The 23,187-nt window shown below is 38.5% G+C and overlaps 1 protein-coding gene and 1 long non-coding RNA gene across 2 annotated transcripts in view; both read left to right on the top strand.

Annotated features, from left to right (window-relative positions):
* zmat4a (zinc finger, matrin-type 4a) overlaps positions 1-14,206 on the top strand; it is a 277,406-nt gene extending 263,200 nt beyond the window's left edge. The window contains exon 7 of the mRNA XM_047382377.1: positions 8,936-14,206. Coding sequence (XP_047238333.1) covers positions 8,936-8,963 — 28 coding nt within the window. The 3' untranslated portion in view covers positions 8,964-14,206. The remainder of the gene's footprint in view (positions 1-8,935) is intronic.
* Positions 14,207-19,999: 5,793 nt separating this feature from the next.
* LOC124877549 lies at positions 20,000-20,954 on the top strand. The gene is made up of 3 exons (XR_007040559.1): positions 20,000-20,138; positions 20,244-20,739; positions 20,824-20,954. It is a non-coding gene; the product is annotated as an uncharacterized LOC124877549 (long non-coding RNA).
* The last annotated feature ends 2,233 nt before the right edge of the window (positions 20,955-23,187 follow it).

Genomic DNA, 23,187 nt, shown 5'->3' with positions numbered 1-23,187 from the left:
GTAGGTATTAAAAACTGACAGCAGATTTATAATTTCTGTAAATTAGTGCATTCATTTTACTTTTCCCTTTTGCGAGTCCTTTAGTTTTAATTGTCGTATTTTTCTGTTCAAGAATATTTTCTATTTCCTTGTAATTGCTTTTTATCTGTTGAGTTACAGAAGATGATGGAGGACTTTTATATTTATTCACCTTGCACTGTGTAGTCTAAATTGATGCTGATTAATGCAGAGTTACCTCATTTCAAAAGTGACCAAAGTAGAGATGAGCATTTCAGTACAAAATACTAGTAGTTATTAAAATTCTTCTATGAGAATTCTTATTCACACAGGCACATGAAAAAAGTAGCGTGAAAGCTGTTTTACAACACATATTCATGTTACTCTTTAGTTGTTAATCATAATAGCTTAACAAGAGTCAGATTGATTCCAACCTGTCTGAAATGCAGAGAACCAACAAGTTATCTGAGGAATAAAAACATAAATAAATTAAACATATATGAGAGATGGCAATATTAATATCAACATTAATCTTAGTAACCGTTTGAGACTGTTTCACTGTCAATTTTCATACTGACTACCTAAAAATATGGTTCCTTTTTAATTTGAGCACTATATCAGTGGTCAGAGACAGCGTTTTATACCTTGTTTATTTACCAGTATAAATCTACTTTTTTTCCAGTGTTAATAATTGTTAACACCATTAAAAGTGTTAACTAATATATAACTATAATAGTTAATACAAGTACTGTACAAGCTGTTGTCTTCAGAAGCCAAAGAACTCTTTGCATTACTGCCTCCTCATGGTAGCTGCAAAGTTCTACTACCAGGTGCTTGAAAACCAAAAGGGTTGTTTATTAAAATAACATTTGATTAACTATTTCAATTAATAAACCTTTACAACTATTTGAATTTTCTAAAATCATTGCTTACCTCTAGACCAAAGCACTCTGATTGGAGCAGTGGAAATTAGAGCCAATTTTCATTATCTGTATATAATTTGTTTTTCAGCCAGACAAAGCTGTGAGTCATCCTCACTCCACAATCCATGACACCTATTCTTTGAAAGAAAGTAAAGTGTCCTAAATGTTTGCTTTTTGCAAATTATATTTTTAAAAATAAGATGAGGAACTTTGTATGTGTAGCCTAGTACAGGACCGGGGTAGGGATATTTAACACTAGGACTCCCAGAATTCTAACACTACTACAATTCCCAAGCCCATCAATTTTGCGGCGAGCATTTTGGATGCGAGGGCGGTGATGACGTCATCACATTACATTGGTCAGAATGCTAAAGGGTTTCTTGCACGCTATAAAACTATGGTTTTGACAATAATTAATAATAGTATTTGATCAAAACCAATTATGTTTTATTATTATTATTTATTAATAGTACTGAAAAACAATACAGAGTAGTGGGTACATTTAAAAAAAAAGCTTTACTAATCTGAACAAAAGCTGGACAGCTCCATGTTACGCCCCCTTTCACTTCGCGGACATAAACTAGTGTTAAAAATGCCTTCAGCTCATCCACAATCATGTCCGAGGAGGAATCATCTCCTAAAACTCTGCGGGCCTCAGCCACCCTGCAGCCCTGAACGTGGATAAGCATTTCGGCATCCACCAAGCAGAGGAACGCGGTCTGGGCATCTTGGATCTGGCGCTCTGTCAACGCGTTCTGGCTCTGACGCCTCCCTCTACTTTGTTCCTCCCCTACTACTGTCCACACAGTGCCATCCTTTCCTATTTCCTCCTCCTTCCCAGCTGTGCACTCGTCTTGCGTTGAAAACGCTGTAAAGCGCAGAATAGATTGTTCTTACTGGGCTACTATATCTATGACCTAACTTATTGTTTATTTCTTTTTCCATTATCAGTACCTTGTTTTATAGTTTCTCTCCTGCCAGTGAGATGGATAGCTGGGTTTATAGCTGGGCACTGGGCACCTGGCTCATCTCCCTGTCTCTGAACCTGCACTGATTGTGGCACTGTTGCTGTAGTTTATATATTATTACTTTACTAATCTGTAAACTATAGCCTAAAATGATAAAATTGTTACATAGGCTAGTCTTTTACTACCTTGAAATAATTTGCCACAACCTCCTGCTAATGGGACGACTCGTGTTTTTTAGCCGGGGGAGGCTCACTCTCTGACCGGCTGACACTGGAACTGAATGCTGACCAAGAGCCGTCAGAATCCCTCTGGACTCCAAAATCACAATCATGTAATTTTTGAAGCATTTCTAATGCCTCTTGAGCAGAACATATCCTTCTGGAAGCCATTTGTAGGATGCCAACAATCTCCTTCTCAGACTGTGTTCTAGAGTGCCGGTTGCTAGACAACACTTGTGTATACACCCAGCCGCGGGAAAAAAATATCAATGTAAATAATAGGGCCGTCAATATAGCGGCTGTGGTAGTTAGCGGTGGAAATACTTAGATCTTTTATTTACTTTGTTATTTTTTTTAAAATAGGGACATAGGAATACTCAAGACACAGGTTTAGAAAAAGTCAGGATGCCAGGTAGATAAGAGTTTTAATAAACCAAAGTTATGGCATGTCAAACTTTCAAAACTGTCAAATTGACGGCCCTGGGAGTTCTAGTGTTAAGAGAGATTGGGCCAATAACTAGGGACAATAATAATTTCCAGTGTACTTATCTGAAATGAGATAAATGTTAGACCTGCTGGCTTATCAGTCAGGGTTTAGGTCAAGTCAAATCTAAGAGGTCAGAGTTTGATTTGTCTAGTTCGGTCCTACCTCACAGTTCGTGTAATTGTTTGTAATTGTTTGGGCTGAAGGAACAACCTGCTCTCCTGTGTCAACTCGGAATGGGTTTAGTTAGGTTCAAAGGGAAAGACTCACCCTCTTACCTGTCAGGAAGAAATCCAGGTCAAACAATCCCGCAAAAAAATTAGCCTACTAACACTAAAATAACTTTAGCATGTATCAACGAGATGCTCAAAAAGAGTTGGCTCCAGGGAAACCCAGTAGATTTCTCCCTATAGTCAAAAGATGACTAACTGATAGGTACTGAAACATGGTCATACTCAGTAGTACCGACGGAATTCGGTTGGTAACAATAAAAGTACCGAATTCGGTACCCATTCCTATACCCCAGTTTGACTCATCATTACGCTTCTAATGTTCAGCACTCAGCGAGGGATTTTGTCTACATCACTCTTACCTGTGCAGATCTAAAAAAATTGGAAGTTTGGCCATTAGATTCCCCATTAGCTGTTAGTTAGCTGGTTAGCTCAACAGTTAGCCAGGTCCAATTTGATTCATGGCGACAGTTCCAAGGTTCAAAATATTCACAAAGAAGTTGTCTCTCTGCATCTGTTGATTGTTTGGGAACATTCGACGGTCAAGAGCATGAGGAGTTGAGCTTTTTTTTATCAATCAATGAAGCTTTGACTTTATTGGGGCCTATTAAGAACTTAGGTGTGCCCAACACATGATTGACAACTTGAAGATGAGTCACATTTGACAACAACAAAGTAGTTCAATACTGGGTGCTTAAATTCACTGGGTTACATTTGAAATGTCAATCTGTAGCTGTTTGGGTTTTGTTTTGCTTTTGGGTTTGTTTTCAGCATTTCTTTGTAATTTTTATGTATGTCTTGCCACCTCTAGTTAATTTCCCTGTGCTCATTATTGTTTAGGTTCTCTAGGTGGAGTTTTATTAGTTTATTCCTCTTACTTATGTCTTGTTTTCTGCTTTTAGTGTATTTTAGTTAATTTTCTGTTACATTTGTAAGATTTCTTTCTTTTTGGTTAGATAGTTCCAATGTATGCATTTCAGCTCCATTCATGCTTGTTTACCACTCTCTACTACTGCAGCTATGTAAGCCGTTCATTCAGCCCACCTGTGCCTGTCATCTTGTTTATGCCACTCACCTGTTTTACCTGCTTTTTAACCTAATGTTGGTGATTGTTTTTCTGCTTGATTGTTCCTTTGCCATGCCTGTCTCCATGCCCATGTTTGTCTTCCTGCCTGTTTTTGTCCATGTTAATGCCCAGACCTTTTTAAGCCGTTCTATAGGTTTTTGCTTTTTTTAACAAAACCTTTTCTAATCCACCAAGCCGCTTTGTCTGCAACACCTCTTTTTATAATCTTTAGGGTGGTCCCTAGTTACATGAACGTTGCTGCTTTGAAGGGTGGGGGAAGATAAAACAGCAACAACAAGACATAGGTCATGCACACTATTATCTTGTACAAACACACTTGCATAGTCTCCATAATCTTAAGGTATGTGCGATCTTTGTTCAGCACAATCAGCTGTTGTCTTTGTGATGTCCTCAACTGTGACTGCATCATCCCGATTCCACCTTTCCTCCTTGCCTGCAAACAACTCATCACATGTTTACTTACACATACAACATGAAAGGTTATAAAGGTCAAATAGTAAAGTTAATAAAGAGGAAATATATAACATAAATCTACATACAATTATTCCAACACAGAGAAACTGTAAAAAAAACTTCTGGCGTGTTTGGACTGCACTGACTGGGATGTTTTCAAGACCGCTGCCAAACTGGATGAGTTTACAGAAGCTGTGATGTCCTACATGAACTTCTGTGAGGACAGCTGTATACCAACACACACCAGGGTGAGTTATAACAATGACAAACCCTGGTGTTGACAAGCGCCTTGTGTTGAGTTACCTTAAATCCATCACAGAGCCATTTCTGGATCCCCTGCAGTTTGCCTACAGAGCCAACAGGTCTGTGGATGATGCAATAAATATGGGCCTTCACTACATCCTGCAGCACCTGAACTCCCCAAGAACCTATGCCAGAATCCTGTTTGTGGACTTCTGCTCTGCTTTCAACATTATCATCCCAGATGTGCTGCAGGACAAACACCCAGCTGTGGGTCCCTGACTCCACCTGCAGGTGGATCACAAACTTCCTGACAGACAGGAAGCAGCATGTGAAGCTGGGAAAACACGTCTCTGATCCCAGGATCATCAGCACCAGTTCCGCTCAAGGCTGTGTTCTTTCCTGCTCTTGTCCCTGTAGCCCAACAGCTGCACCTCCAGTCACCTGTCTGTCAAGCTTCTTAAGTTTGCAGATGACACCAACCTCATTGGGCTCATCTCTGGGGAGGATGGGTCTGCCTACAGGAGGGAGATTGACCATCTGGTGACCTGGTGCAGCCAGAACAGTCTGGAGCTCAACACTCTGAAAACAGTGGAGATGATCATGGAGTACAGAAAGAGCACAGCCCCACCAACCCCCATCATCCTGTGTGACTCTCCAGTCACCATTGTGGACACCTTTCGTTTCCTGGGTACCATCTTCGCTCAGGATCTCAAGTGTGAGTTGAACATCACTTCCCTCACAAAGAAGGCTCAGCAGAGAATGTACTTCTGCGGCAGCTGAAGACGTTCGGCCTGCCAAAGACAATGATGGTGCATTTCTACTCCGCCATTATTGAGTCCATCCTCACCTCCTTCATCACCATCTGGTACGCTGGTGCTACCATCATGGACAAGGGCAGGCTGCAACATATCATTTGCTCTACAGAGAGGGTGATTGGTGTCAGGTTCAAACAACCTAAAATACTTATAATCATCACAAAAAGAAGAGAAAGAAAAATAATTAGTTATTTTACTCACTGTGAGGAGAAAGGATAGATATGTGCTTTCAGTTACAAATCTCCTACCGCTCTGAAAACAATCTGTCCGCACATCTCTTTTTATTATCTTTGGGGGTTCCCTGGTTACAATAAACGTTGCTCCCTAAAGGATGGGAAAAACAGCTGCAATGTATAAAGGTCATATACATCATAATCTTGTAACAACACACTTCCACAATCTCCACCATCTTAAGATCAGTGTGTTTTCTGTTCAGCACAATCAGCCTTCATCTTTATGACCTCCTCATCTGTGACTGCTTCCTTCTCAGCTCCACCTTTGATCCTTGCCTGCAGACAAACTCATCACATCCTTACTCACACATACATCATGAAAGGTTATAAAGATCAAATTGTAAAGTTAATAGAAAAGGAAAAAATATAAGATAAATCTATATACAATTATTCCAACAATTGGCTGTAATCTTCCTTCTCTTCACGAACTGCATGCACCCGGGACTTGGAGGAGAGCAGGAAAGATTGCCACTGACCTCTCCTACCCTGGACAGAAACTGTTTTAAACTCTCCTCTCCGGCAGGAAGCTGCGGTCCATCAGGACCACAACCTCTGGCCACAAAAACAGCTTCTTCCTGTCTGCAGCTAGCCTCATTAACAAGGCCCTTGGCCCCCACTGATACTTTTCCCTTGCAAATAGTATGAATATCTCAGCACATGTAAATACTATTTCATTTAATTGTGTGTTTAACAGCGCTTTGAGTGTCTCGTTACTGAAAGGCGCTATATAAATAGACTTACCTTACCTTACCTTACCTTACCTTACCTTGTGTATTGTTGTTATTGTATTGTATTGTTATTGTTTTTTAATGCTCTATTTTTCTCACAACATTCCTACACAACTTGTTTTTGTCTTTAACTGCATATTTCCAAATGTATTAATGTCAGCTGCATGTTTGTCTATGTGTAGCACCTTACTGTCAGGTTCTGTGGTTTACAGTGACCAACGTGCAGACAAGAGCTCTGCAGCATGTTTAAAGGAGTCTTCTATCTTTATTCAAAGTTAAATTCAAAAGTTTTCCAAAAACGTAGCAAGAACGAAGCAAAAATCTTTGCAGGTACAAAGCACAAAACGGAACTCCAAAAACTTACAGCAAAGTTTCTGCAGGAACATGGTAAGCAAAACTTAGACATGGATGGGTGACGAACCAGGAAGGAACCAGCGAAGAACAAACAAAAACAGAGAGCTTATGAACAGAAGGAAGTGGAGTATGGACCAATGAGAAACTCTGAGGCTGGTAATCGGATGAGAATGGAAATCAGGTGTGGACCAGGCTATAGAAAACTGAGGGAAATCTGGATGATAGCTAAGATGACTGAAACTAGAATACAAAAAGGGAACATGAGGGAAGCTAGGCATGATCAAAGGATCCTGACTATAAAAACAAAACCATAACAAAACTCAGGGAAACAGATCTAGGCAAAGCTATGGACGAAGATACTAAACCAACATAAGGACCTAAGGTAAACTGAGAAACTAGCAGGAAAGACAACAACCTAAAAATCTAAGGACTTAGTAAAATAGAAACCATAAGGGAAACCTGACAACAAAAGTAAACAAACCTAAACCAACACTCAAAACGAGGATAAAGCAGTGAAAACAAGGACTAGAATAAAAGTAAACCAAGATGTAAACAATAACTAAGCTGACCTAACATAATCAAATACAGTTACTAAATGGGAAACTAGACAAGAGAATCCAGGGAGATAAAGGACCACAATAAAAATAATAATAATAATAATTATAATAATAATAACATAAGAAATAGGAAAGCACCCACAAAAGGAACTAGGAGTGAAGGGGGACAAAACAACAAACACTAGGAGACAGGAAATAAAACAAACAACCATGACTACAAAACCAAACTAAAGTCAAAACATAAAACCACAACAAAGTCCAAAGATGTCATATCACGATACTTACCACCAAAGCAAATTCCTCGTACAGGTGAAACACTGTGGAGGACCAATCCTGACAAAATAAAAAAAATAAAACCAGAAATATATATATTTTGTTTTTCCTTTTCCTTAGACATGCATTTTCATCAAGAAATGTGATGACTGGCAGCAGGAGCTCAGTGCCAATAGTCCGGTCAGATCTCTACCGGGCTAGCTCGCCCCACTACCGGTAGGGCTGGAGAGGCAAGCCGGGAGTTAATACGGTGGGAGCGGAAAACTCCGAACACGTCGGAGCACGTTTAAATTAAGCGATGTCTTGATAAATCAAGCAGATTTTTCACATCTACAGTTATATTCCCGCACTAAAAACATAAAAGTTTATTTGTGTCACAGAAAGTGTAATCTTTCACAGTTTACTCACAGCTTTTGCCACTGTGGTCCGCCATGGCTGCCCCTATTTGACCAAACCGCTTCGACCTGCAATGAATCATGGGAAATCATCTTCAAATCGGGCAAAAGAAGGACACATTTGTCTGCCGCATTTGACAGACCTTACACGCCGCGCTGTGACGTGATCGGCCTGCAAGTACGGACTTGGAAGGATCCAGCCCCTGAATTGGGACACACCCTCGGCCTGCACATGGATCCTCCTCCTTCCTGTTTATTGACCAATAGTAGAGGAGCTGGAGAGAAGAAGGCAGCCCTCCTCATTTGCATGATGAAGGAGAAATGCATAGGGTAAAGGTAAAAGAGAGATGAGGAAATGTAAAAAGAACAAAGGCATGTGTAAGGAAAAGGAAAAATAAAATATATACATTTCTTGATGAAAACGCATGTTTAAGGAAAAGGAAAGAGAAAATATACATACATTTCTTGATGAAAACGCACATGTAAGGAAAAGGAAAATGAAAATATATATATTTCTGCTTTTATTTTTAATTTTGTCAGGATCGGTCCTCCATAAAACACTACTTGGCAATAAAGTTCTTTCTGATTTTTTTTTCTGATTTTAATTCTGATCATCCTCAGTGAGTCAGTTTGTACATTCGAATCTTCAAACTGAGAAATATCACAGCCACTATAGCAGTAGCTTGACTGAAATAAAGCAGCTGCAAAGATGATCCAGGTGAACAGAGGACAAAATATATTGTATCCCAGTATCCATTGCATCTCTTAACGCCTAAAAATATATAATAATGAGGTGAATCTAATCTTTTTTGTGCATATTTTTAATAAAAGAAAAAACACCAAAGTGCAGTCTGATACGTAATAAATAAATGTTTAGATGTACAACTCATCACCTATAAATTTTTTTTGCTCGAACCTCTGTGCATAACCTCTGTGTTTTTAATGAGCCTTCATCTTTTTCTGTTTTTCTCCAACAGTCTGAAGAATCAGATATGTGTCCAGTGAGCGTGGGACGGCGATAAAAATACCAACTACTGGATTGATGTCAGACAAGCTGTGGTCAGCTTGCCCTCCTTTTTCTGCCTCTCCCCTGCTCAATCGCCTAATCATTATTTATTTATTTTCTCTCTCTCTCTTCTTGTTCTGTGTATCTCGGCTGCCCAGACTAATGCCTCTTTTCCACTGACCCGATTTGGCCCTACTTGACTCCACTCAGCTTCATTACTGTTTTTTCCGTACCTGTACCTACTTTTTTGCTCCCTGCTACTGAGCAGCTACTACCGGGGCTGAGTCGGACTACATGTAACGTGGACAGACTGCTGTTGACTGGCCGTCGGACCAGGAGAAATGAGAAAGGTTTTCAGTGAGGTAGTGCAGGGAAAAGTTAATAAAACTCATGATCGACTACAACAATATTAAGGACCGCAATGGCCAGAGCGGATCAAATCAAAATATAACTTTCCTATTTACAAATTATAAACCATGCCTGAAGGCTGAAAAAAAAGAAAAAGGACGCATCAGCTTTCTGAATTACATGCAGGCAGAGCACTGCATTTAATAACATCCTAAACCAGCTGATCACACAAAAAAACAACTGTTCAGATACAGATACATTTCCCTCAAAACACACAAAACAATACCACTGTGAAACAGACAGTTTTGTTTTGAAATTTATTGACAGTCCTTAAGTGAACCTGTGTCTGCAGTAAGAGGGAGCAGGCAGAGAGCAGTTGCCTATAATCAGAATGCCTCCCTCGGATCAAAGGGAGGACGTCTCCGCTGAATCCACGGGGCACGAATGTCCAATATCCAACTTAAAACTAACTTCACCATGGTCAAACGTCTGCAGTTGTGCAGTTTTAAAGTCCTTGTCCTCATTATTGCCATGGCTGAGATGAAAACTACTCTCATAGAGCCCACAATTGTAACTTCTTCAGGCAAACGTTTGAGCTTTACCAGTTCCAGACAGCAGCTTCTTTCCTCTCTGCTTCTCCTGCCACACACCCTTTACATCAGAACCCCTGAACCTTTTTTGATAAGTTCTGGCTGTGCTGTGGTCCAGATAATTATCCCTGTGGATCATTTTATATGTGAAAAAATATATATAAGACATTCTTGCATGTATAATAATACAAACATTATTCGTATTTAGTTTATGTTTTGATTTTATCATTTCACTCAGATTATTTTAATGTGACAGTGTAACACAGTAAATTTAATAGCAGCACAGCGCACTACACTGATGCCTGGAGGCGGGACTTCAGCTGCCATAGCTTCATCCATCAGTGGGTCTATGGAAACACAATTGGTACCGTACCGAGTAGAGTGAAACAGAGTGGAGGGGAGCTGCGCCGGCTAAAACGAGCCAGTGGAAAAAGGCATAAGAGGGGGAATGAAGGATTGTTTTATTTGGGACAACTTCCGCATGACCGTTTTCACTCTCAGAATAAAAGAAGAGCTTCAGCTTTCGTCAACATTACCAGGCACTCTTATCGCTGATCTCTGACATTCCACTGGAACTGTTTTTGTTTTCTATACATTCACTCTTAGTCTGAAAGCATTAAAGTGGATCTTATACTCAGCAGCCTTTTTAAAATGCATGGACAAAACTGTACTTTTTTCAATGGAATGTCAAGTATTTTATGCTGGACTTTGAACTAAAGAAATGAGGGTTTGTTTGCTTTTACTTGAAAGAAATTGCACATTTCTAATTATACAGTCAGTATTAAATATGGGTTCATCACTGTCTTTGTTCTCTACACAAACATTGTAACTTTAAATGGATACAGTGCATTCTTGTTGTAGACCTAAACCCATTTGCAGCTTGAAATAGGTTGATAGCAATAATAATACTGGTTGAAATCTTATTATGTTGTGAAGTGTAACTGTCTGTTTACTATAATAAGCGAAAATATGTATATTTTTGCAAGATGATAAGTATGATTATATACCTAGAAATCCTCACACCTGTTCTTTTATTTTGTTCTTGTTGTCTATTGATGGCATATCTCTGTTTAACGAAGAAATCCCAAATGTTGGGACTATGGGGGTGGTATTTCTGGATTTACAAAAATTTTTACAAAGTTGATCAAATTGTGAATATTAACCTCAATAGACTCTTGATCAAAATCTTGATAACCCAGAAAGACATTTTGTGTTAATGCGTTCTAATCAGTTTGTAAACATAACTTTGAAATGCAAAAGAAAAAACAGGAGCAAGAGACCAAAATAGTGTAAGAAATGACTGAAAGTGTATTTAAACTCAAACTGTTAATTAGTTGATCAAGGTTTGTGACCATAGCCTTAAAAAGTCAAAGTCTGAACATGCTTCTGGCTTTCTGTGAGACATTCACACTGTCCTAACGTAGAAAATGTACAAAGGCTTTCTGTCTTTAGGCTAGAGTGTTGAGGCAAACAAGCAAGGCCTCTCTCAGTGTGCTAGCAGTGCTGACACTGGATGCAGTAAGACCAACATGGTACATTTCTTAAAGGGCACCTATTATGCAAAATTAACTTTTTGATCGTCCTCTAATTCTTCTACAAACAGTCCAAACGCAAAAAAAAAAAAAAAAAAAACATTCTGCCTTTTTTTGGCTAAAATAAAATGTTTTATTTTTTCTAGAAAACTTGTGGTTTCATGAGTTGTGTAATTGTGACATCACAATAACACTGGAACCTAGCAACATTACGTGAGTCCCGCCCTTGAGTAGCAAGGAACTCAAGTGGAAGGCAGATGTTCTGTTGTTAGCTGCAAAGACCCACATGTGTCCATGGGGATTACAGAGATGTGTGGCTTCATTTTGTTTTTGAGGGCAATGTTCCAGTTACATTAGCGAAGACAGTACTAGTTTGTGTAAATCACTGTACCACGGACTGCTTTGAGAACTCACATCAGTACATGTCAGGATTTGCAGAAAGACTTAGACTGAAGAAAAATTCAGACCCTACAGTTCGTGGCAAATCTGCAGATGACAGAAACATAAGTACTTATTGTTGTGTCTTATAAGTTTCGGTTTCGTTTTCACTTAACATCCCCAACCAGCCCCAACCAGGGCTGATTGGGGGCGGTGGCCATATATAGTTAATTTGCATAAAAGTGACAGAGCCCTAAAACAGCTCATTCTGAAAGGAGCTCGAAAAAGGGGGAACTGGGGAAGTGAAATCTCATTATCTGAAAATGATTTTGTGCAAAAAATGCCATTGACATGTTTTGTATAGCCCATAGACCTATCCCAAATGTTTAAAAGGAAGTATAATATGTCACTTTTAAAGAATTTGAGATGTTGGGACAAACCAAAACTCAAGTGTTACAACCCCCAAAAATTCCCCTGCACTGAGGTACGGGATCCTACTGGCTTTCCTGTGAAGGCACAGACCCAAACTACCTCAACTCATACTAAAGCCTTTACTGATGCTGTGTGCAGTCCAATAACTATAAGTAACATCTGCGATGTTACTTAAGAGATTGGCTTTAAGAGCAAAGACATCTTCAAAAGCCATGTATCCATGGCATAAACTTGGCAATATGGATTTTGCAAAGTAACACCAAATATGGGAAATTAAAAGGTGGCAGAACATTTTATTCTCTTATCTGAAAAATAAATCATCTGAATGTTCTTGATGGCTTCCTACATCATTGGAATGACAAGAAGATTCCACTGAAGATGTTTTCGGTGCAGCATAGTGGGGGAGGCTGCATCATGATCTGGGGGTGTTTTTTTTTTTTCCAATGGAACAATAGAGCTTTAGTTTCTGAAGAGGAATAAAACGCTGGCTGGTTGTGTGGCGATGTTTAGATAACGACATGGAGCAATGTCCCCGCCACCGCTCTGACAATGCTTGAATCAAGCATGTCTTAAATTTTTGAAATAATTAACAAGAATAGTGACTCACTACTGGTATTTGTATGGTCTTAGTTCTGTTTTGAGTTTTTTGCACTATGGTCTAAATGCTTGTATCAGCTGGTGAAAACTCAGTTTTATTTCAGTTGTAGTCTTCACTAATTACCTTCTCTGTTTGTTTTGTTTTGTGCTCCTGTTACTTTGTGCATTTTAAAGCTCGACTTTACAATCAAATGGCAGGAACTGAAAACAATTTTATGGTTCAGAAAATACTGAGCCATTAAAGCCTATCTTGCAAAGCGTTAATTACTTGCAGAAGCATATGACGTCACCTGGTAAAGTAAAAGTTAGTAATTAATATAGGACCTGGATATGATGGAGAGTGACTTTAGCTTGAAGCTTGTTTGTGTCGCAGCATTTTGGATAGCAGCTAACTGTTAGCAGCTAATGATACTATAACAGACATATGCTTGAGGACTTAGTATTGGCGCTAAACTAAAGGGCTATTTCACAATTTGTATTAAGTCAGACCTGCATTAGATTGTCACTGGTTGAAATTGTAAAATACTTACATTGAAAAAACCTAAACTAGATGACAAGGTTCCTTAAAGCAAGGTTTAATAGATATTAACCATTTTTTTCTGTTTGTGAAAACACAAAAGGGAACCTTTGTAATACTTTTCTGGCATTAGGACCACCTGAACTCAATTATTGCACAAGGACTACAGTTTTGTGAAACTGTTAACTCTTTAGTTGCAAAAACAAATTGAGATTTTTAGTTTTTCCTAAATATTGCTAAATTCTCTGCTTGCTCTCAGATGTTGTCCAGATCCTAAACCCTCTATTACAGTCTGGATCATCTAAGATTTGGTCAACTTAATTGTCAAAGCATTTGACTGTACACACTTCTTATCCCTGATATCGTCTCCGATTTTGTCAACAGTATACACTTGCTCATTTTTAATTATTGTAGAATATTTCATATGATCTTTGCTAAATGTTCTACCCTGGGGATTTATTTTGCTGTGTAAAGCAACGAATATAATGCTGGTCAGAGCTGTCAATGCTACAGGTTTAGAAAAATGTGATTTGAATATAGTGTTTATCTCAGGGAGGTCTGGTTGCTTTAGGAAAATAAACTCTGCTGCTGAGAGTTAAACAGTCATTTGTACTGAATCAGTCCCCTTTAGAGCTTTATAGAATGTGAATGTAGGAAGGACTCAACCATAACTGTAATGGTTTTCTAGATTAGTTGATTTTGTGGATTATTTTAAGGGGAAGTTATTCTTGATATATATATACAGGTCCTTCTCAAAATATTAGCATATTGTGATAAAGTTCATTATTTTCCATAATGTAATGATGAAAATTTAACATTCATATATTTTAGATTCATTGCACACTAACAGAAATATTTCAGGTCTTTTATTGTCTTAATACGGATGATTTTGGCATACAGCTCATGAAAACCCAAAATTCCTATCTCACAAAATTAGCATATTTCATCCGACCAATAAAAGAAAAGTGTTTTTAATACAAAAAACATCAACCTTCAAATAATCATGTACAGTTATGCACTCAATACTTGGTCGGGAATCCTTTGGCAAAAATGACTGCTTCAATGCGGCGTGGCATGGAGGCAATCAGCCTGAGACACTGCTGAGGTCTTATGGAGGCCCAAGATGCTTCGATAGCGGCCTTTAGCTCATCCAGAGTGTTGGGTCTTGAGTCTCTCAACGTTCTCTTCACAATATCCCACAGATTCTCTATGGGGTTCAGGTCAGGAGAGTTGGCAGGCCAATTGAGCACAGTGATACCATGGTCAGTAAACCATTTACCAGTGGTTTTGGCACTGTGAGCAGGTGCCAGGTCATGCTGAAAAATGAAATCTTCATCTCATAAAGCTTTTCAGCAGATGGAAGCATGAAGTGCTCCAAAATCTCCTGATAGCTAGCTGCATTGACCCTGCCCTTGATAAAACACAGTGGACCAACACCAGCAGCTGACACAGCACCCCAGACCATCACTGACTGTGGGTACTTGACACTGGACTTCTGGCATTTTGGCATTTCCTTCTCCCCAGTCTTCCTCCAGACTCTGGCACCTTGATTTCCGAATGACATGCAGAATTTGCTTTCATTCGAAAAAAGTACTTTGGACCACTGAGCAACAGTCCAGTGCTGCTTCTCTGTAGCCCAGGTCAGGTGCTTCTGCCGCTGTTTCTGGTTCAAAAGTGGCTTGACCTGGGGAATGCGGCACCTGTAGCCCATTTCCTGCACATGCCTGTGCACGGTGGCTCTGGACGTTTCTACTCCAGACTCAGTCCACTGCTTCCGCAGGTCCCCCAAGGTCTGGAATCGGCCCTTCTCCACAATCTTCCTCAGGTTCCAGTCACCTCTTCTCGTTGTGCAGCGTTTTCTGCCACACTTTTTCCTTCCCACAGACTTTCCACTGAGGTGCCTTGATATAGCACTCTGGGAACAGCCTATTCGTTCAGAAATTTCTTTCTGTGTCTTACCCTCTTGCTTGAGGGTGTCAATAGTGGCCTTCTGGACAGCAGTCAGGTCGGCAGTCTTACCCATGATTGGGGTTTTGAGTGATGAACCAGGCTGGGAGTTTTAAAGGCCTCAGGAATCTTTTGCAGGTGTTTAAAGTTAACTCGTTTATTCAGATGATTAGGTTCATAGCTCGTTTAGAGACCCTTTTAATGATATGCTAATTTTGTGAGATAGGAATTTTGGGTTTTCATGAGCTGTATGCCAAAATCATCCGTATTAAGACAATAAAAGACCTGAAATATTTCAGTTAGTGTGCAATGAATCTAAAATGTATGAATGTTAAATTTTCATCATTACATTATGGAAAATAATTAACTTTATCACAATATGCTAATATTTTGAGAAGGACCTGTATATACACAGTATATATATAATCCTAAGCTTATGTAGCACTTTTCTTTCTCAGATGTCATGTTAATAAAGAGGTTAACTTTATAGCCAGTATTCTATTAATGAGGATTTTAAGGTAACTATAGATGAGCAATATATATTATTGTTGTGGGTCAAATTAGGTTATTATTGCTATCTGTATAAGTTATTTTATTCACTGTCAATTTCAGTTCTGTGTCAACTGCAGACTTATGTTTGATCAAAATGTAGCTTTGACTGTTGTCATAAAAAGTGCTTTTATTCTGAGACCTCTTTGTTTTTTGACTGCTGGAATCACTTGAACATAGAACTGGACTGTTTTCAAGAGAGAAGGAACTCATCAATAACAGTCATAGACTGAATACCAGAAGAACTGCTGGCTGATGTCACAATTGCCAGCTAGTGGAGGAGATCCCAACACCGATGACATCAGGAAGAATTTCTAGGCGTGATTTTAAAATAAAGTTTGCACGTATAATTTGTTATTGCAAGTTAAAAATGACTGAAATAAACTGCTTTGCTCATCTGCAATAATAACTCTATTCTAATGTTGCTTTGATCAGCTGTTTCTGATTCTTCACAGGTTGTCCCAGCCATCATATTCCCTTTGTGCTGCAGGTTATGTGTTTTATTGTGTCTGAGGAAAATAATAAAAAACACCTTCAACAACATTAATTCTGAGTAATTTGCTATTACTCTGTTAAACAGATGTTCCACATTTTGCCATGTATGCTGACATAATGAAAAATTAAGGAATTTTGTAAAACATAATGTAGTTGTCTAGAATTTATCCCATTGGCTGACTACGAAAATGGGGACAAAGTTAACAACAGTCTCTTGTCAAAGTGTACATGTTTAATTACATGTAATGTCATGGATATGAACATGTTCAGTTTGAGTTTTTGTAATTTGGGAAAAAAATAGCTAACATGGATGCTGTTGGACAAGCTGTTAGCCTTTCAAGAGAATTATTAGAATTTCATTTTGAAAAATCAGACCTATCCCTTCAAAACTTTGATTGGTTTTACAGTGTGGCATGCAACAATGCCCTTCAGAAACAGTCCACTACCATCAAGCAATACAATTTCCAAATAAAAGTCGCACTTAGTCAGCATCAATAACGAGCTGGATCAAATATCAAGGTAACATCCATGTGAATGGCAGGACCTAAGGTTTACTATTCCAAAGCTTTACTCTTATCACACTCCCTTGCCTTCTTTCTCATACCTTAGTTTGACAGAGATCGTGCCTTTTAATTATCACACCTCCCCATCTTTACATCTAGTTCCACTACAAGGTGTGACTGTTGTAATTTGTTTGTAGCCGACATCAAATTGAAAAGCAGTGCAGAGAACTTGAATAATGTAAGAATTGTTTCGACCAGTTTGATAATACAAGACAGGCTTATACCTCTGATGAACCGACAAGTTTACTGTAGACAGAGTCACCGGTCTCATCGTGACTGCTAAGCCTTATCCTCATTACTTTTTCTTTCCAGTGAAATGTTCCAATGGTGCTGGACTTCCTGTCTCCTGACCTGTGATAGATTATACTAATTAAGCTATGCAGGCAACAGTATCCCATCAGGAAGCAGGACTCATTAATTCACTCCTTTAAATTTTTAAATAATAGAATGTAAATAGGGAAAGAGTCTCTGACAGGTTTCTGCATGATTAGCTCCATATTATTTAGGAGCATCTTGGCTGATTCCTAATAAATTTTTGAAATTCTTTTCACATAGAGTATTGGACCCCATCTATCACATTGGTGATGACAATCAAAAAGTGAACAATTCATGAGATTGTTTAGGTAATTTTAGGGGAGAATTCTTTCACAGATCTTGTTGTAGCTTGTGCAATAAACCCTGTAAGAATGAATCATCTATAATTAAGATTTCTTGTTTGGAAACAACTTTGTCCCCATTTGTAACATCTTAGGAGCCCATATTTTACCTGATGCACATATCTGGTTTAGTCTACCAAACACTGTTTTCTATGAAATTGAGTAAGACCATATGTAAAATATTTTTTCTGCCTCATAAGAAACGAATGTCAATATTCAGATATTTCAGGCAAGAGTTCTCACTCTCAAACTCTTTACCCACATGAGAGACAATAAGAAAAGCAGTGAGCAGAGAAAGCATGTAGTTCTTAAACAAAAGCATTTCATTTAAACCTCTTATGTATTATTTCCAGGAGTGCAGACTGTCCCTGTTGTTGTTCTTCAGGAAACACACTGCGGACATTATGTAAATTATCATGAATATAGCTTTAAATATTGGATTACTGTCCTGTAAACCTGGGTCCTCCCTGTTTAGTTAGTTTCATTGTTTATCTATTTTGTTCACTTAGATGTTTTGTTGTTTCCCTGGACTTCCTGATCATCTGAGTTAATTAGCCTCCCTCCTTCAGGTGCCTGCATATTTCTCTCCCACCAGCTGCTTCAGATTTACCCTCTGATTTGCTCCCCTGGTCCACTGGTCCATTTCCCAACCTACCTCAGTAATTTTTCTCTCTGGGTTTCTGTTTTCACCACTGGATCATACTGCTGACTACCCACTTCGTCCCTGTTACCAAATTCATGTTTTGTGCTCTGTCTCCCTGTAAGTTTTTCTGTGTTTATTATTAAAAGAACTGCTCAACTCAACATGCGGCACGAGGCTCCTGATCTGCACATTGGTCCTGCAAACTCCCAGCCAAACATGACAGTTTGTGAATTTATTAACTAAGATTTTTCCAGCTTACAGTTAAATGTCAATTAATGAAATTCTCCACTTAATGCTCCACCTAAAAGTGTATATATATGTCAGGTGTGTCTTTGTGCAGGCCAGAGCTACCATTCCATCATCATTATATATATATATATATAATATATAATGATGATGGAATGGTAGCTCTGGCCTGCACAAAGACACACCTGACATTTTGGTCCAGTGCAGCAAACTGGGATTGAAAATTGCTAAAACCAGTTCTTTGGCTGAGATAATTAATGTAAGATCTTGTTGGATACACAGACAGCAAGATCTTAAAGCTTTGTTTAATCAGGGTAAATGTTTGCTTGCTAGCAAATTAACAAATTTCCACTTGTGGAAAATGCTTCCTATGCAAAGACAAAACTGGGGGTAGTAGCTCCGATGTGCGTGTGTGACTCCTCATATAACCTTGTTCTGTGACATCAGCAGAGTCCCAGAACTGCAATAAATGCTGGGAAACGTAGTGTGATCAGCATTTTGTTCGGGAAATGATGGCCCAACAGCTGTCACTAATCGTTTGTCAATGGACAAAAATAAGTGTCCTGGGAGAACATACCTGGTAATTATTTAATTAACAAGATCTGAAAACAAATTCTTGGGGGTAATGCGCTCTCTCCTACTTGTGCATGTTAAGATTCTGAATTCATTGCAGGTTGCATGCCATCTGCATACTGATGAAAAACATATAGAGGTTGAACTGGACAGGGCTTAGAATTAGTCTTTGTGGGACCCCACAGGTATTATGGAGGTATTCTGAGACATGGCTATCCAGTACAAACACTTTAAATGTACATATGGAATGATTTTAGAATTGTTAATTAAAATAATTATCCTCAAGTATAATTTAACACATGAAGATTTACCATCTTTAGTTGATTCAAGATTTGTCTACGCCATGTGGTGGCCTACTGAGTATCTTTTCTCCTATAAGTTGTAAAAGTATTAGGAATTGTGCCTTGTTGATGTTTTTTATTTCTCATGGATAGCAATCCTAGTCATACTTTCAGGGGATCTGTGACCCCACCACATGTTTTCTACCTCAAACCAACCAAACATACAGACAGGTAACAGAAATCAGAAGTGTTTTCAAGGTATATTTTGATAAAGATGGTTCCATTTAGACAAAAAATGTTCCATTTCACTAGAAAGTGTTATGCTAGCACATGGTATTCATTTAGATCCCCTTGGAGTAGCACATATGTATTTCAGATTGTTAGATTAATCAATACAAATAATTATTTGATTACCCTAAACATGCGAATCACTTTTACCCTAGGAGTAGAAAAGACTGCTGCTCATTATTTAAAATCCATGTTCCATAGTCAGTGGAGTCAGTTCACCCAAAGATCACCTGCAAAGCCACCATAGCACACACACTGATCCCCATTATGTGTCATAAAAAAATATTAAGTCACACATACTTGTAAAATGCAAAACATTTTATAAATCTATGTAAATATTTGACTAAAAACACAGTGAGCAGTTATAATTATAATTATTATATCTCTCTATCCTGATTTGCAGATTCTTAATGCTGGCCCTAAATCAGTCTTCTGTGAAAGCATATTAACTACTCATTGCATCAAACCACTAATGCATCTTCTTGGAGGAAATGAAATTCGCTCACTGCATACAAAGTGGATGAAAGTTATCAGATTAAGTAATGAACATGAATCAATTTTTAATGCTACATTAATAAAATATATATTTTTTGCTTGATAATTTCCTGAGGGTAAAAAACAGTCTTCTGTATTCATATCCACAGTGCTGTGTGCAGGGTTGTGCGTGTAATTGCAGGGTGTGTCTGGCAGGTGTGTCCTTCCAGCTGGAGCTCAGCAAGGTCATCAAGGAAGAGTTTATTGAGGAATGGATTTGTTGATGTGGATACCAGATTGTTCTTACTCATCAAGTGGTAATCAGCCTTTCTCTATGTTTTGTTCTTCATGTTTCTTTGTTCCAAAACTTGCTTTCTTGTTGTCTCTCATCCAGATAAACATGTCTCCAAAACTACAGTTTGTTCCTGGATCTTGGTCCTCAGACTCTGGAAGATTCACATCAAATATCTCTCTGTTATCTTCCTTACCACTCCTCCATCAACTGGCTGGACTCTTCTACTTTCCCTTTCTCTCACTTGGCTGTCCACCCTCCAATGCCATGAGGAACAAGGGGATTACCAAACTGCACTGCATACCACAACCTGCCAACCTCAGTGGATAGACTCAAATCATTCTTGGAAACTTCACCATCTCATCAACAGTAAGGTAAGACCAGTTCCTCTTATCCACCTGCTTCATAAATTATTCAAACATCTTTTCCTGAAGTAACCACTTGCCTTCTTCCCTCAGGGCCATCCTGGAACTCTCTGCTGAACCTATAAGAACATTTGTCTACTTATCTGGTACAGTAAACTGTTTAAATCGTTCCCTGTTGTCTGTAGTTGTTGCATGCATAAGGGTCTCACAGACAAACAAAATAAACCCATTGAATCCTCCAGCTTGGTGCAATGTTTTGTTTCCCTTCAGGATCTTTTAGGATTTTTAAAATGACTCTCTTACGGCGTCCAACCTCTGCAGCAATGGAGCATTGCAAGAGGTCTTGCTTATACAGCTTAACAATCCTGCCCCATTCAAACACAGAAAGCCTGTTTGCATTGCCATCAAGGGGTCCTGTTCTGTTGTATGCCTAACAGAACATAACAAACTCCATATTTAAATACCTCTTCTTAGGGGTATAGCCCTAAACTTAACAACCAGGATGTAATCCACTATCACAAAGTCAGAATTTGATCAGGAGCGTATATCAAATTATACTATAAAACACAACTGCAAATATCGCAGAAGCCAGTGTGTCACTTTGGTCTACGAGTGTCACTGCCAAAGCAAACTTTAATAATTAACTCTTTGTTACATTAACATTTCACAATGCTCATGTGTAATTTGCTGTTCTATAGATGTGCAGTATGTGCAACAAGACCTCTGAGGTTGTTATTCCTATCAAGTTGCTGATAAAATATATAGGAAGAACAACATACCAAAGGGCTGTCTGATCTACTTTGTTTTTGGATAGTTGAACTCCACATTATTTTTGGAGGTTATTCAGGCTGGACGAGGTAAGTTTAACTGCATGTCAGGCCAACACCAGCGGCTCTACCTTGTAACACAGAATAGTGAGAATATAAAAGTGTTACTCTGATGGCTGAATTACTTTTAATGTGATTGCTATTTTTATTGTAAGTTTTTATTTTCGTTTTATTATTATTATTTTTTTCCAGGAAAAAGTCAGGCATGCTGGGCTGACATTCTAACTAATTCAGATATGCTGGCTGAATTCAAATGGTTTCCTGATGGTAATTAGAACTAAAACAAATACCAGCAATAGCTGTGGATTGCTGAATATCCATTCATCAATTTTCTATACTTGTTTCTTCCATACTGGGTCATGGGAGAGCTGGTTCCTATCTCCAGCAGTCTATTGGTGAGAGGTGGGGTTACACCCTGGACTGGCCGCCAGTCCTTCGCAGGGCAACACAGACACAGGACAAAGAACCATGCACACACCTGTTCACACTGAAGGGTTATTTAGAGAGACCAACTGACCTAACAGTCATGTTTTTGAACTGTGGGAGGAAGCCGGAGTACCCAGAGAAAACCCAAGCATGCGCTGGTAGAACATGCAATCTCTGTGCAGAATTACCCCTGGCCAGGAGTCAAACCCAGGACCTTCTTGCTGCAAGGCAACAGTGCTACCAACTGCCCCAATGTGCAGCCCATTCTTGAATTTATGGAAAGTTATTCAAGTATGAAAATTTAAATAGCTTCTCTGTTTCATCAGAGATGTGATTTTTAGCATCTAAAATGACATTTACAGTGGAACTAACAATGTTTTCAATCAATAAAGCATAACCAGGAAAAGGGTGCAAAGTGTATTTAGCATTTAATATGAGTAGTATAACCTGTATTTAATTAGTTGAATCACATAGACCCATATATTGCATGAACATATGATTTATTAGTTTAACTGTTTTATTGTGTGTCTTAATAATTCTATATACCTCTATCTAGTTCAAATTATTTAAGGGTATGTTTGTTTAAAGGCTTTTCTATCTATGTCCTTAATTGTTTTGGGTTTTAATAGTTTGCAGTTTTAATGTTTAAGATAATTTGAGTGTGTAAAACTGTAATGCTATCAAATGTTGCTATTAATCACTATGTAAACCACTCAATAACAAATTATTTTTTCTTTTTGGTCCAATACTGTCCAAACATATATAGTATAAAACAAAGTAGGATGACTTCCCTCCCCTTTGCATGCAATCTCAATACCACAAATACCTTTTATCATTTAAGTAATATCAGCTAGAATCAGATGCTTAGATGCATTTATGACAATATCTGGTCTGTGGACATTGTGACACTGTACATAGGTTGATACCCTTCCAAGGATCTGATTCAGTTTCAATACATGGATGAAAAAAACATTTATGATATGACGTAAATTGTAACTATGTAAACATTAACAATTAACTAACAACTTTTACGAACAGGTCTTTTCTGACAATTCCAGTGCATTTTTATAAAAAGTCACTAACATTTGACAGAAAAAGCATAGTATAAAATTGAAACCTGCCAGCGTGCAGATAAGTGGTGAGCACCAAAATGCATTACCTATATTATGGAAATTAAGGCTACGTTTACACTGCAGCTTGAAGT

This window comes from Girardinichthys multiradiatus, chromosome 12, assembly GCF_021462225.1.
Source record: "Girardinichthys multiradiatus isolate DD_20200921_A chromosome 12, DD_fGirMul_XY1, whole genome shotgun sequence".
Lineage (NCBI taxonomy): Eukaryota > Metazoa > Chordata > Actinopteri > Cyprinodontiformes > Goodeidae > Girardinichthys > Girardinichthys multiradiatus.
This window is presented reverse-complemented; position numbering and strand designations above follow the sequence as displayed.